The sequence below is a fragment of the Ahaetulla prasina genome, chromosome 6 (assembly GCF_028640845.1).
Source record: "Ahaetulla prasina isolate Xishuangbanna chromosome 6, ASM2864084v1, whole genome shotgun sequence".
In the NCBI taxonomy this organism is placed as follows: Eukaryota; Metazoa; Chordata; class Lepidosauria; order Squamata; family Colubridae; genus Ahaetulla; species Ahaetulla prasina.
This window is the reverse complement of record NC_080544.1, coordinates 108,741,587-108,757,081: the sequence shown is the minus strand read 5'-3', so window position 1 is coordinate 108,757,081 and position 15,495 is coordinate 108,741,587. Positions and strand designations below refer to the sequence as shown.

General features: G+C 49.4%; 1 protein-coding gene across 1 annotated transcript in view; it reads left to right on the top strand.

Annotated features, from left to right (window-relative positions):
• The window catches only part of DVL3 (dishevelled segment polarity protein 3), a 95,966-nt gene extending 82,769 nt beyond the window's left edge, over positions 1 to 13,197 (top strand). The window contains exons 13-16 of the mRNA XM_058187755.1: positions 2,218 to 2,349; positions 3,628 to 3,795; positions 8,863 to 9,075; positions 11,586 to 13,197. Of these exons, the coding sequence (XP_058043738.1) occupies positions 2,218 to 2,349; positions 3,628 to 3,795; positions 8,863 to 9,075; positions 11,586 to 12,004 (932 nt within the window). The 3' untranslated portion in view covers positions 12,005 to 13,197. The remainder of the gene's footprint in view (positions 1 to 2,217; positions 2,350 to 3,627; positions 3,796 to 8,862; positions 9,076 to 11,585) is intronic.
• The last annotated feature ends 2,298 nt before the right edge of the window (positions 13,198 to 15,495 follow it).

Genomic DNA, 15,495 nt, shown 5'->3' with positions numbered 1-15,495 from the left:
CCTGATCTAGAACAGTGATGGGTAACCTTTTTGTCGTCGCGTGCCAAAAGTGCCGGCACCCATAATGCAATGCATGCGTGACACCCCCCTGCACCCCGCCCCCTGCACATGTGTGCGCAACTCCCCTCCCCCATGCCCCGTTTTGGGCCTAGTAGGCCTCCCTGAAGCCTCCTGGGACCAAAAACAGTCACGGGAGAGGGGGGGGGGTTGCCACAACTCCCTGTGCCCAGTTTTGGGCCTAGTAGACCTCCTGTCGTGTCCCACTCCTCCTCCGACGGCCGGGTCTGGGAAGTCTGTATCAAGCGTGGCCACGAAGCTTCTGCAGCTTTGCCAAATTCCTGTCAGAGTTCTTGGGGCAGGCAGGAATCCAAGGTGTGACTTCAGCAACCAGATGAGACTTTGCCTGACTCAAGGAATGCCAAAAAGCAGATCCTTTATATAGGCCATGGGGTGTGGCTCCATGACTCAGCACTTATCCAGGCCTGCCCCTCCCTTCCTTCTGCTGACGTCGCCTCTCCATTCTCCGGAAGCGGGGATCTGCCCACCTTTTGTCCTCCTGCTCAGCTGCCGGCAATTCTATCTCGTGGCTGGCTTCGTGCTCACACGCTGTAGGGAGGTTTGTTTGCTCAGTCTGTCCGGGCATGGTGCCAGGGCTGGGGGCTGGAGGCATGCCAGGCCATTCTTCTTCACTATCAGTCTCTGGCTCAGATAGCAGGAGATGGGAGAGGCCCGGCTGAGGAGAGGAGGGCGGGCGAGGCACAACACCTCCCTGCAGCCTCCTGGAACCAAAAATGGGCTGTGGAGGGGGCACAATGCCCCTGCACTCCCCTGTCCCCTCATGTATATCTCTCTCATGCGCCCCGACCCCTGCGCATGTGCGGGAGAGACCCGAAAATCAGCTGGCTGGTGGGAGGTGCATGCGCAGTGAAGCTGAGCTGGGTGACCCCTAGGTTCGCCATTACGGATCTAAAGGTAGCTACGGATTGGGTTTTGGAAATCCTCAATGCAGCAAATGTGGCCATGAGGAGGATCTGGAGATGATCTAGAGCAGAGGTCTCCAACCTTGGCAACTTTAAGACCTGTGGACTTCAACTCCCAGAGTTCCTCAGCCAGCAAACCTGGCTGAGGAATTCTGGGAGTTGAAGTCCACAAAATTGCCAAGGTTGGAGACCCCTGATTTAGAGATAGCTACGGATTGTGTTTTGGAGGACAGGCGTATACAGCCGTTTGAATAAGCCATGGCTCTGAGCACAGAAAAGTTGAGTTGCGAGTTTTTCAGACACGATCCAATCTTAAACAAGCTCATTTTGAGCATAAATAGCAATAGCACTTAGACTTACGCGCTGCTTCACAGTCCTTTGCAACCCTCTCTGAGCGTTTTATACAGTTAGCATATTGCCCTTCCACAATCTGGGTTCTCGTTTTACCGACCTCGGAAGGATGGAAGACTGAGCCAACCTTGAGCCGGTCAGAATCGAACTGCTGGCAGTCAGCAGAATTAGCTTGCAGTACTGCATTCTAGCCACTGTGCCGCCACGGCTCTTAAAACGGCACTGTTACAAAATGCGGGTTACAAGTGTGGTCCAAAAAAATGAAGATGGCTACTGTGGTGTGCGCAAAACAACAGATAGAAATTTGATGGTACCATCTTGACCACAATCGGTGGGCCACTTTGGGCTGTTTCAAATTTAACTGACTTCTAGGTTGGCGAAGCAGGCCCTGCAACCTTTCCAGGAAAGTTAGAAATCAAGTTTTTGAAGTGAAACAGGAGGCTTTTGGGCTGGAAATATTTTGCACATCACTGGCAATGGAATAATTAGTTTGGCCAAGCCAAGAGGCAGCTGAATCCCATCACTGAATCCCGCCACTGGTTATAATTCATGTCAGGCAGAAACAGATAATTTGCTAAAATTAAAAAATAAATAAATGGCACATTCTGACTTCACAGCAGTTTTTGACGTGCGCCGGTGGTTTAAGGAGGAGTCCTATTTGGAGGGAGACGGTAGATCCAGATGGTTTTTAGTGTACGCCTGTCTGGTTTCCCAGCCTCCATCGCTGTTGCATCCTTCTTCAAATTTCTCTTCCTGAAATGTGTCGGGATTCCCAGGATCCCCTGTCGACCGACCTGGAGGACATCGGAACCTCTATGTGGAGCTCACGTACGTTCCTCTACCTTTCTGTCACCTCTCACCTTCATCCTTCCTTCCTTCTGCACAGGTCTCGACGAATTCCACCTCTCCATCCATAGTGACATGGCCACCATCGTGAAAGCCATGGCCTCGCCCGAGTCGGGCTTGGAGGTGCGTGACCGCATGTGGCTGAAGATCACCATTCCCAGTGCCTTCATTGGTAAGACTGACCAGAGGAGCTGGGGTGGTGGTGTATGTGTGGGGTTTTTTGGGGGAGAGCTTCTAAGTCTTCAGTGGGCCTCTCAAATAGGTAGTTTGGATGGACAGACGGTGTCCTGAGACGGAAAGATACCAATGTTAAAGGGTCTCTGTGGCTCAGACTGGTAAGACAGTCTGTTATTAACAGCAGCTGCCTGCAATTACTGCAGGTTCAAGCCCCACCGGGCCCAAGGTTGACTCAGCCTTCCATCCTTTATAAGGTAGGTAAAATGAGGACCCAGATTGTTGGGGGGCAATAAGTTGACTTTGTATATAATATACAAATGGATGAAGACTATTGCTTGACATAGTGTAAGCCGCCCTGAGTCTTCGGAGAAGGGCGGGATATAAATGCAAATTAAAAGGGGCCTCTGTGGCTCAGACTGCTAAGACAGTCTGTTATTAACACAGCTGCTTGCAATTACTGCAGGTTCTAGTCCCACCAGGCCCAAGGTTGACTCAGCCTTCCATCCTTTATAAGGTAGGTAAAATGAGGACCCAGATTGTTGGGGGCAATAAGTTGACTTTGTATATAAATATACAAATAGGATGAAGACTATTGCTACCATAGTGTAAGCCGCCCTGAGTCTTTGGAGAAGGGCGGGATATAAATGCAAATAAAAAAAAATGTTGCTGTAAAAGAGGGGTTGGGAATGATGGCCAGTTTTATGACTTGAGGACTTGCGGGCTGAGGTATTCTGGGAGTTGAAGTCCACAGGTCCTAAAGGTGCCATAGTTGCCCATCCCTTTTACAACCTGTGGCCTTCAACTCCCAGAATTCCTGAGACAGCCATCCTGGCTGAGGAATTCTGAAATTTGAAGTCCACAGGTCATAAAGGGGGCCATAGCTGCCCATCCCTTTTACAACCTGTGGCCTTCAACTCCCAGAATTCCTGAGACAGCCGTGCTGGCTGAGGTATTCTGGGAGTTGAAGGCCACAGATCATAAAGGGGGCCATAGCTGCCCATCCCTTTTACAACCTGTGGACTTCAACTCCCAGAATTCCTGAGACAGCCGTGCTGGCTGAGGAATTCTGGAAGTTGAAGTCCACAAGTCGTAAAGGGGCCATTGCTCCCCACTTTGCACAGGAATAACCATATAAGCTAGTGACTGGCCCCATGTCATGCTGAGAATTTATGTAGCTGAGGTAGGCCTCAAAACCCTAACCCCCCACCCCACTTCCCATTGGTCATTGCATCTCTTGCTCGTTCAACCTTCCTTGCTTCTGCTCCTTTGCCAGGTTCCGATGTGGTCGACTGGCTGTACCATCACGTGGAGGGCTTTACCGACCGGCGAGAATCCCGCAAGTACGCCAGCAACCTGCTGAAGGCTGGTTATATCCGACATACGGTCAACAAAATCACCTTCTCGGAGCAGTGCTACTACATCTTCGGAGACCTCTGTGGAAGTACGGATTGTAATCATGGATCTGGGCTGGGAAGGAGGGACGGGTCAATTGTAGGTAGTCCTCGACTTACGATCCCAGTCGAGCCCCAAATTTCTGTTGCTAAGGGAGGCAGTTGTTCAAAGTGAGTTTTGCCCCATTTTAGGACCTTCCTTGCCACAGGTTGTTAAGTGAATCACTGCAGTGGCTAAGCTGGTAACACGGTTGTTAAGTGAATCTGGCTTCCCCATTGATTTTGCTTGCCCGGGGCACTGCAACTGTCACGGATCTAAATCAGTTGCCAAACATCTAAATTTTGATCACTTGATCCACGGGGATGATGCAACGGCCGCTAAGTGTGAAAAACCGTCATAAGTCGCTTTTTCCAGTGCCATTGTAAACTTCGAACAGTCACTCAATGAAAGGTTTTAAGTTGAGGGCTATTTGTATTTGAAACTCAGACTTTTTCAACTTGCAACAGGGAGTTTTGATAATTTTGGAACCAAAATGTTCTAGAATTCATTGGAACAGCCCATTTTGGTGCTCAAAGCCAGCGACCTCCCAGTGCTCAAACTAGAATGTTTTAAAAGCACAGGTACCGTATATGTAGTACCTTGCTAAATAGTAGTAACTGTGAGAGGGATCTTGGAGTCCTAGTGGATAACCATTTAGATATGAGCCAGCAGTGTGCAGCAGCTGCCAAAAAAGCCAACACAATTCTGGGCTGCAGATCACGTGAAGTGTTAATACCACTTTATAATGCCTTGGTAAGGCCACACTTGGAATATTGCATTCAGTTTTGGTCACCACCATGTAAAGAAGATGTTGAGACTCTAGAAAGAGTGCAGAGAAGAGCAACAAAGATGATTAGGGGACTGGAGGCTAAAACATATGAAGAACGGTTGCAGGAACTGGGTATGTCTACTTTAAAGAAAAGAAGGACTAGGGGAAACATGATAGCTGTGTTCCAATATCTCAGGGGCTGCCACAAAGGAGAGGGAGTCGGGCTGTTCTCCAAAGCACCTGAGGGTAGAACAAGAAGCAATGGGTGGAAACTGATCAAGGAAAGAAGCAACTTAGAACTAAGGAGAAATTTCCTGACAGTTAGAACAATTAATAAGTGGAACGACTTGCCTTCAGAAGTTGTGAATGCTCCAACACTGGAAATTTTTAAGAAGATGTTGGATAGCCATTTGTCTGAAGTGGTATAAGGTTTCCTGCCTGGGCAGGGGGTTGGACTAGAAGGCCTCCAAGGTCCCTTCCAACTCTGTTATTATTTTTATAATAAATTGAAGACGGTTTAAGTATTTTACATGCCTTTCTGGGAAGGAAGGAAGGAAGGCAGGCAGGAAGGAAGGGGTGATATAGCAGAAAAAGAGATGACCTAACAAGAAAAATAAGTAGATGGGTGATCGTGAAAGGCCCTGGGTGAGATCTTTGCAGAAGGCACTCTTATCCTGAACTAGCAATAGGAAGAGCCTGTTCAGAGCAAACTATGAATGGTTTGCTAAATCCTGCACTTCCCCTTTTTTTCCCCTTCTGCCTTGGGATGGGCAACTGACAAAACAATCACCATTGATAGACAGCCAGGGAAGCGGCAAATGTTCAGAAACGTTATTGTACATCAAAACGACAAAAACATTCCTTAAGTCCAGGGAACAGAGATCATAACATTGCTGAGGTTGGCTCCTCCATGACTCTTCTGGGGTATTTATTTATTTATAAGAATTCATTGGCCTCGAGAACCGAGGAAAAGCACCATTAGTGTCAAAGGGCCGTGATAGCTCAGGCTGTAAAGAAGCCTGTTATTAGAACACAGCAGCCTGCAATTACTGCAGGTTCAAGCCCGGCCCAAGGTAGGTACCTTTATAAGGTAGGTAAAATGAGGACCCAGATTGTTTTGGGGGCAATAAGTTGACTTTGTAAATATACAAATAGAATGAGACTATTGCCTTGTACACTGTAAGCCGCCCTGAGTCTTCGGAGAAGGGCGGGATATAAATGTAAATAAATTAAAAAAAAAAAAAAGGGCAGGAAAATCAGGAAGCCCCGGCAGTTTAAAATGAATGTAGAGGTTTATTGCAAGCATTAGTTCTCTACAACAATCTGACCTACTAAGGGTCAAAGCAAATTGGCGATAGATAAAAATCAATAGAATTCAAGGTGGGCTGGACTTAGATCTCTTATGGGCACGAAGGGTGTCAAGTCTGATGACGCCTTTGACCCCTCCCTCGGTCTCAGCCTGGTCCTCTCCTACAAATTAGACTCACAGGGTTCTGGTATTAGAGCCTGCCAATGAAGTATGCAGGTAATCCTCAACTTACAATTATTCATTTAGTGACCATTTGAAGTTACAACGGCACTGAAACAAGTGACTTATGAACGTTTTTCACACTTAATGACCGTCGCAGCATTCCCATAGTCACGTGATCAAAATTCACACGCTCGGCAACTGCCATGTATTTATGACGGCTGCGGCATCTCGAGTCACGTAATCCCTTTTTGTAATTTTTTTTTTTTAAATTAGCAAAGTCAAGGGGGAAAGCCAGATTCGTTCAACAACCACGTTACTAACTTAGCAACTGCAGCGATTCACTTCACACGTGTTGCAAGAAAGGTGGTGAAATGGGACAAAACTCACTTAACAACTGCCTGGTTTAGCAACCGGAATGTTCACCTCGGTTGTGGTTATAAGCCGAGGACTACCTATAGCGCTGGTCTTATTGTGGAGTTGATTTTTGGATCCGTTCTTCCTTGGTGGGAAAGCCCTAGACATATCTACTCACTTCATTTCTTGTGGGTAGGAGTTCTCTACCCTACTGTTTAACACAAGACACTCCAACCTTGTTTGGAACAAGCGGCAGGAGAGTGCGTGTTGTCGTGTCCCACTCCTCCGCTGACGGCTGGGTCAGGGAAATCCGAATCAGGTGTGCCTCTGCAGCTCTGCCAAAGTCCTAGCAAAGTCCTCAGGGCAGGCAGGAGACCAGAAAGTGACTTCAGCAAGATATGTTTAGACTTTGCCTGACTCAGAGAATGCCAGAAAGCAGATCCTTTATATAGGCCATGGGGTGTGGCTCCATGACTCAGCACTTATCCAGGCCTGCCCCTCCCTTCCTTCTGTTGCCTCCGCCTATCAAGTCTTCTGACGCGAGGGTCACTCCAGTCGGCAGCTGTTGGTAATTGACCTTCCTCAGGCTCACATGCTGTGGAGGAGGGGGGAGGTCTAGTTGCTCCGTTTGCCTGGGCATGGAGTCAGAGCTGGGGGCTGGAGGTATTTCTTCCTCTTCAGCCTGTCTGGGCATGGAGCCAGGGCTGGGGCCGGGAGGCATACTAGAACATTCCTCCGTGTTCGGAAGCAGATAAGAAGACCCCGGCTGAGGTGAGATTGGACGAGACACAACACGTGTGTGCTAGAAGCTCCATTTGTGCAAGCGGCATGCGTGCGCATCCACCGCTCGCTGTTGTGGCCTGTTGGCCACCAGCCCCTCTGGCAGCCGAATCAGAGGAGGAGGAGGAGGAGGTGTGGGAGTCAGGGTCAGCTTCAGGGCAACCTGGGAGCCCCAAGGAGGAAGAGGGAATGGAGCTAGCAGAGAGAGAGACAGAGGCGGAGCCTGGGCCGTACATCAGCCCTCAGAGGGAGAGTCAACAGTCCCCGGGTTTGGAGGTGGTTGCTAAGGAAGAGGAGGAACAGCTGGGTCCAATACCTGACGCGCAGCTACACAGAAGGCAGAGGAGAGGAGAGCAGTGGAAATCTATGGGCCGGTCCTTGGGATTGAAGAGCCACCACTGCTAGCGAAGCCCCTCCCTAGCTCTGGGGATAAAAGGCTTGGTTCTCCGAGGGGCTGAGGGAGATGAAACGCCGGAGAAGACGCCTAGAGAGCACCTGGAGGTCCAGTCGTTCCGAAGCTGATCGGACACTAGTTAGGTCCTATTCTAGGACCTACCTAGTGGCAATGAGGGAGGCACCCTCATTGCGTCGGCAATTAACCACCCGGCCGCCCTGTTTGGTGACCGCTCCCTCCTTCATCAGGAGGTGCGGATGACCCTTGCAGGACGTGCCGAGGAGTTTAGTGGTTATCTATACGATAAAATCGCTCAGCTCCGGGATGGTCTGGACCGAAATTGGGATGATCCAAGCGGGGAGAGGAGGCACGTCTTGTTGAGTCTGTTTGGGATGAGTTTGACCCTGTGGCTCCGAGGACGTGGACAGGTTGTTGGGAGGCTTCACGCCACTACATGTTTACTGGACCCGTGTCCTTCCTGGCTGGTACTGGCCACTCAGGAGGTGACACGAGGCTGGCTCCAGAGGATTATCAACGCTTCTTTGTTGGAAGGGTTTTCCTGCCGCCTTGAAAGAGGCGGTGGTGAGACCCTCCTCAAGAAGCCCCTCCCTAACTCTGGGGATAAAAGGCAGGGGGCAGAGATGAATAGGTGTGGCAGACAATTATTCATCTTCCAACCAGCCGGACTTGTTAGACTATGAGAAAAACTTTTTGCCGAGGCCGCCGGCATTCCTAATAAAGGAATCTTTTGAGTTCACGTCAGAGGGTTTGTCACGGGGTGAAATCCAGCAGGTTCTGACAGGTTCTGGAGAACCGGTAGCGGAATTTTTGAGTCGTTCGGAGAACCAGTAGTAGAAATTTTGAGTAGTAAGGAGAACCAGTAGCAGAAATTTTGAGTAATTCAGAGAACCGGTAGTGGAAATTTTGAGTATTTCAGAGAACCGGCGAATGCTACCTCTGGCTGGCCCCAGAGTGGGGTGGGAATGGAGATTTTGCAATATCCTTCCCCCAGGAATGGGGATTTTGCAGTAGCCTTCCCCTGTCACGCTCACCAAGCCATGCCCACCAAGCCACAGAACCGGTAGTAAAAAAAAAAAATCTGAATCTCACCAATGGTTTGTCGTGTTTGGGGAGCTGGGTCAGAACACTTGCACTAATGGAGCTGTGCGCATAACGCACACTTGCCTGCCACTTGCGTTGAGCCATCCTCCCCTCCCCTCCCCCCGCCGCGGCGGTCCACAAAATGGGGAAGCTTGGTGACCGCTGATTTAACTTCTGCTGGTTTTCTGTGCCTCTTTTCTCTTTGCAGATATGGCCAACTTATCGTTGCATGACCATGATGGATCTAGCGGGGCCTCCGACCAGGATACGCTGGCTCCGTTACCTCACCCAGGAGCGGCCCCCTGGCCCCTAGCTTTTCCTTACCAGTATCCACCTCCACATCCCTACAACCCCCACCCCGGCTTCCCTGAGCCGGGTTACAGCTACGGAGGGGGCAGCGCAGGAAGCCAGCACAGTGAAGGTAAGCATCTACCAGGATCTTCTGGTCTACCTTCGAAGTCTTGTAGAACGTGGCCCTTCTCTCTTCTGCCTGAGTTGCGAATCTTGCCGTGTTTTCCCGCCCTGGAAAACTTTAAAAGAAAGGTCAGGTTGACTTTTAAAAGAAAGGTCAGGTTGCCTGCAAAATCTGGGTTGTGGGAACAGGCTCCTTCTCCTGGGGGGGAGGAGGTTGTTCCCTCTCAACCAAGGAGCGAGTCTAGCTTTTGAGCATTTCAAAAATTCTCGTTTGCTGCATCCTCGTTCTAAATTGGTCACTTAGGCCAGGATATCCCTATGGATGGCTCTCTAGCCCTTCCTTCCTTCCTTCCTTCCTTCCTTCCTTCCTTCCTTCCTTCCTTCCTTCCTTCCTTCCTTTATGCATTGATTCCTTGATTCATTCCTTCCTTCCTTCCTTCCTTCCTTCCTTCCTTCCTTCCTTCCTTCCTTCCTTCCTTCCTTCCTTCCTTCCTTCCTTCCTTCCTTTATGCATTGATTTCTTCCTGCCTACCTGCCTGCCTTTATGCATTGATTCCTTCCTTCCTTCCTTCCTTCCTTCCTTCCTTCCTTCCTTCCTTCCTTCCTTCCTTCCTTCCTTCCTTCCTTCCCCACCCATCTCATATCCAATGACTCTGGGCCAGTGGTGGAATTAATTTTTTTCTTATTACTGGTTCTGTGAGTGTGGCTTGGTGGGCGTGGCAGGGAAAGGATACTACAAAATCCCCATTCCCTCCCTATTCCTGGGGGAAGGATATTGCAAAATCTCCAGCCAGACGTGGCATTTGCCAGTTGTCCGAACTGCTCAAAATTTCCACTACCAGTTCTCCATAACCTGCTGAATTTCACCCCTGCTCTGGGCCACTTACAACACAAAAAGTTTAAAAATCATTAAAATCATCAATCATAAAAAAAACACAGCAGGCAAAATCATTAAGACAAGATGGCGAAAGAAGGAGCCGGACACATGAAGGAGGGAGGTGGGGTTAAGTTTTAATCATTCAAAATCTGAACGGAGTGAGAGGTGGTAGTCTCATGATTTTCAGCCTGGAGCCTTCACTGTTAGACTGAACTGGGTTCTGTTTTAATAGCCCTTTCACTGGTCTGTCTCATGTTTCAATGGCAGTGTTTTACTCTTCATGTGGTTACAGGTAGTTCTCGTCTTACTACAGTTCATTTAGTGGCTGTTTCAAGTTACAATGGCACTGAAAAAAGTGTTTTATGATCATCATTGAATTGGATTGGATTGGAGAGTGGAGAGGAGTGGAGAGGAGTGGAGAATGGAGAAGAGAGGAATGGAGAATGGAGTGGAGAGGAGAGGAGTGGAGTGGAGAATGGAGTGGAGTGGAGAGGAGAGGAGTGGAGTGTGGAGTGGAGTAGGGTAGGGTAGAGTAGAGTAGAGTAAAGTAGCAGAGTTGGAAGGCTCCTAGGAGGTCTTCTAATCCAGGGATGACCAACCTTTCGGACCTCAGGGACCACTAAATTCATAATTTTAAATCCTGCAGACCACCAATATGATTTTTTTAAAAATAGAAATACTATTTAGTGCAATATAAAAAATGCAAATAATTTTTCTGTGGACCGTCAAAATTTTCACATGGACCACTGGTTGGTGACCACTGTTCTAGTCCAACCCCCTGCTCAAGCAGGAAACCCTATACCCGTGTTGGCAAACCAATGACACGCATGCCGGAAGCGACACACGAAACTGTCCCGTGCCAAATGCGCGGCCTCGCCGGCTCCTCGTCGTGTTCCTGTGCTCAAATACACGTTGGTCAGCTGGCCGTCACGTAACGTGGTGCCGGTGGACCCCGGAAATGCGGCGGTCGACCATGCATGCGTGAGCCGGCACCCAGCCTTCCAGGTTGACGGCTCGCACATGCGCGATGCACCGCTGCACTTCCGGGGTCGCCAGCACCGCGCACCAGCTGACTGGCACGCATTTGAGCACAGGAACGCAATGGGAGCCGGCAGGGCCGCGCATTCGGTACGGGACGGTTTCATGTGCCACTTCCGGCACACGGGCCAGCACGTGAGAACGCTGAAGGTTCACCATCACTGCCCTATACCATTTCAGACAAATGGTTGTTCAATCTCTTCTTAAAAACTTCCAGTGTTGGAGGGGGATGCTGCAGACGTCGTAACTGTGAAAAACGGTCCTGAGTCCCTTTTTTCAGTGCTGTTGTAACTTTGAAGCATCACTAAAGGAACTGTGCTAAGTCGAGGACTGCCTGTATTGGGGCTATTTTGGTGGAGAATGCAGATTTCTGATCTGATGTCAGAATGTGCATTTGAGTCCCTGCTGGCTCGCTTCCTCCCGCAGATTCCCTCAGTTTAAATAAGGTAAGTCTTCTAAATCCAGCATTTCTCAACCTGGGCAGCTTGAAGATGGGTGGACTTCAGCTCCCAGAATTCTAGGAATTGAAGTCCACCCATCTTCAAGCTGCCCAGGTTGAGAAACGCTGTTCTAACCACTCTCAATTGTTACTCCTTGTGCAGGAAGCCGCAGCAGCGGTTCAAACCGCAGTGGCAGCGAGAGACGGAAGGACCGAGACCCCAAAGCCGGGGAATCCAAGTCGGGTGGAAGCGGCAGCGAATCTGACCACACCAGCCGTAGCAGCATTCGACGGGAGCGAGCGGCCAGCGAATGCTCCGTGCCGGGCAGCCAACGTAGCCATCACTCCATGGCTCACAGCGTCCGCAGTCACCACAGCCAGCAGTCTTACGGCCCTCCTGGCCTCCCACCTCTCTACAACCCTCCCATGCTCCTGATGCCGCCACCCCCTTCTGCCCTGGGACCTCCTGGGGCTCCCCCGGGCCGAGATCTGGCCTCGGTGCCCCCTGAACTGACCGCCAGTAGACAGTCATTCCGAATGGCCATGGGCAACCCTAGTGAGTTTTTTGTGGATGTAATGTGAAGATCCCTCCCTCCCTCTCTCCCTCCTTACCTCCCTCCCTCTGCCTGTCTGGGCTGCCCCCCACCCCAAAGTCGGTTTGTCTCCTAGAAAGAGCACACTCAGTGTGAAATGCATTTCTTGTCTGCCTGTATCACTCTCCGTCTCTCTGTCTCCCTCTCTGTTTCTCTCTCTCTCTCTCTCTTTCTCTGTTTTGTTTTTTGACTTGGCATTTATGGAAAGGGGTTGAGGAAATCAACTGAACTAAACCAGCGGTCCCCATCCTTTATGGCTTGGGGTGGGTGGGAGAGGGGAACTGGCTCACCGCTAGTGCAAGGCCAGCCATCCAGCCAGCCAGTCACTCTTGCGACCCGCTTCTGAACAGGCGCGTGGCTCATTAGCGGGCTGCAGCCTGGGGGTTGGGGACCCCTGAACTAAAACTGTTTGATTCTAATCTTTTCCCGCAAGTGTCTCTCCAGAAGCTTCTCCTCATATGTGATTGCAGAAAAGAACAGCCCCTAACCCAGCTTGTATTTTTACCTGTTAACCTGCACGCTAATCCATTAATCTGCACCCACCCGGGACCTCCGCTGCTCGCCCGTTGTTGTCATTTTTTTTCCACGCCACCAGCCCTAAACACCTGCCCTCTTTCTCCTCCTCGCCCCTCTTGTGTTCCTCTCTGCCGAGCAGCCAAGAATTATGGGGTCTTTGACTTCCTTTGAGCTGGCCCGTCGTGGTTGGGGAGAGCCGCAGCATGCGGTGGTGGTTTGGTTCCTCCTGCCTCCAGGAGAGGAAGACACAGAGCCTTTTCAGCCCTGCTTAGGGGCAGAAGATGACTTCTTGGTTTTGGAAGACGTCCTTCCTCATCCGTCAGCCCGGGGAGGGAAGCAGGGCTGAGCTCCGCCTGTGTCCCTCTTCGGCAGCACCATGGCCTTCACCCGCGGGACACTTGAGACGGACCTGCTGGATGGTGGCGACTTCCCCTTCTTTGCTGAATCCTCAAACTGGGGTGAAGGTTTTCCTAGGGAAAAAACACTGGAGGCTAAACTTGGTATTTGGCTGCCTGATGTCTGGAAGAAATCCAGGACGAGAAGGCCAGGACGCCGTCTCCACTCTAAGGCTAGGTTCCTCAAGATATCCAAAACTTTTTTTTTTCTTCTGAAAAAAATAAAAATAAAACTATAATACCATTGAGTAAATGCAAAAAAAAAAAAGAACTCATCAAAAAAACAGGATTGCTTGCTTGCTTGCTTGCTTTTTGGAGCACCAGTGATGACCATGAATCATGTTTGGGTTGTACTGCTGGTGGACGTGTCCCTTGATTTTTTTTGGATTTTTTTTGCTACCACTTTCTCGCAAACTTATAGTTTTCCATCTCCGTGGGAAATTTTGAGTTCCTTCCCATCCCGTATTGCCATTATTTTGTTTTAAATTCCATCGTCGGTTCTTTCCTTTTCATTGCTATGTTGGATTGGCACTGCCTTTGTTCTGTCTGTGTGTGTGTGTGTGAAAACAATCCCAAAACAAGGGAAAAGAAAAAACACAATTAAGGTCCTGGGAGAAATGTGAAAAGCATTTATCCCTGAAGGGAAGGACTGATTTCTAAGAGATTGCGTTAGCGTTGACACTCTCTCGTTCTCTCCTTCCCTAATCCCTTCTGCATGATTTCTGGGAGTTAACAAACTTTTCTGCTTGTTTTTTTTTTTAAATAATACCGGTCGAGAATGCAACTTCCGGTTCCTGTCTTTAGCAAATCAAATTTCCTCTTGGTTTTGAAGTTGGACGATCCGGACAATTGGCTTTCGAAATCTTTTGAAAGGCAGGAGAGAGAAGATGGTGCTTATTCCTCCCATGGCTCGGCACATAACAGGGGAATCATGAAAGCACAAACAGCTGAGATTTGCCAGCCTGGTATTTCATTTGCTCTCCGACCTCATCCCGCCATCGAAATATGGACCAATTCTGATCCTCAAGGGCTGGTTTCCTGCAATACACTGAAGCACAAACTAAAGATACTTAGGACTTTAACTCTTACTGAATTCATGGACTCCTCCGAGTATCTTCCTTATCTTTCTGTGGGATATTGTCTTCTCACTTCCCTAGTCTGGCATCAACAACAGATTTCCTACCGACCTATCCAAACACTAACCAGATCCAGCTCACTTGTGTTGTTTGGAGGTCAGCCAAGGTCAGCTAGGAGCTGCCACATGCTGTGGATTATCCCGTCCTCCTTTACCTACACTAATACGTGGTGTGAACCCATCTAACAGGAACGCAACTTTGTGGTGTTCCCCTTTTAAGTTGTGACGGCGGCGGCGGCTCTTCCTTACCTGCTTCCTGTGAAGGAACACGTCAGGTGTGCATAGGCCCCAGAGTTCCTTTGCTCCTTAGCTTCAGTGTCCATCCATCGAGCGTCACTGTGAAGAGCAAATCCAGAGAATTCGTGAGTGAGACTGGGGGAACTTAACGATGGCGATGCCCAGAAGAGAAAAGCGGGGGAGTGGCATTTGCTTTGCAAGAAAAGGACTCGTACGGTCCACGTCGACCAGGATAAATGCTTACAATCACGCCAAGTGACTTTCGAGTGTCTCTGGCTTCATCGTTTGGTTTTACTTTCGAGGCAAAAAATTCTGTTTGGTTTGTCTGGGGCCAGTTTTGGTCTTCCTGTTGATTTGCTCTACCCATGAAATTTCTTTCCCTACCTTAGATATGGTGGGCATGGCCATCGGTCTTTCTGAAAGGCGAGAGGCGTTATTGTCAGCTCTCGTCACTTCTGCGAGATGCTGCGATTCCAATAAGCCTAATGCCTTTTCTCTGACCGGTAACCAAGAATAATAAGTAGGCGTTTCGGGTTAGACCTTTTTTGGTCCTGTTGGTAGAACCAGGCAGAATTTGCTAGTCTGAGGCCACATCCAGTCCGGCACCTTTCAGGTTTTCCTTCACCTTCATTCCTACTGGGTTTGAATCGGGTGAAATGCTACCAGTTCGGACCGGTTCTCCCGAACCAGTAGTAAAAAATGCTACCGGTTCCAACGATCAGTTGGCCGACAATCAGCTGTGACGCACGATTTATATTAGCTAGAATCATCGGATTTCCTGTTTTCTAGCTAATCTAAATCGCGTGGAACAGCAGATCCTCCCCCCCCCCCGCTGTTCTATTTACCTTTGCAGATTCTGAAGGCTTCAAAATGTTCCTTTTTTAGCGCTGCACGGGTGTGCCTCAGGCGCGCAAAGCGCACGGTTTGTAGCAGACTCACAGAACCGGTAGGAGACTTCAGAGGATTTCACTCCTGGTTTGAGTAGCATCCCCATCTTTCAGTCTGTGGTGACATGGTGAAGGAAAGGAAAGAGCTGGGAAAACTATTACAGGCGGTCCTTGACTTACAACCTTCAGTGACTGTTTGAAGTTGCAACAGCCCTGAAAAAAAATGACTTTTAAGAGGTCTTCATTGTTACGATTGTTGCATAACAACAATCTTAACAACGTGGTCATGGGTCAGAATTCAGACTGAGAT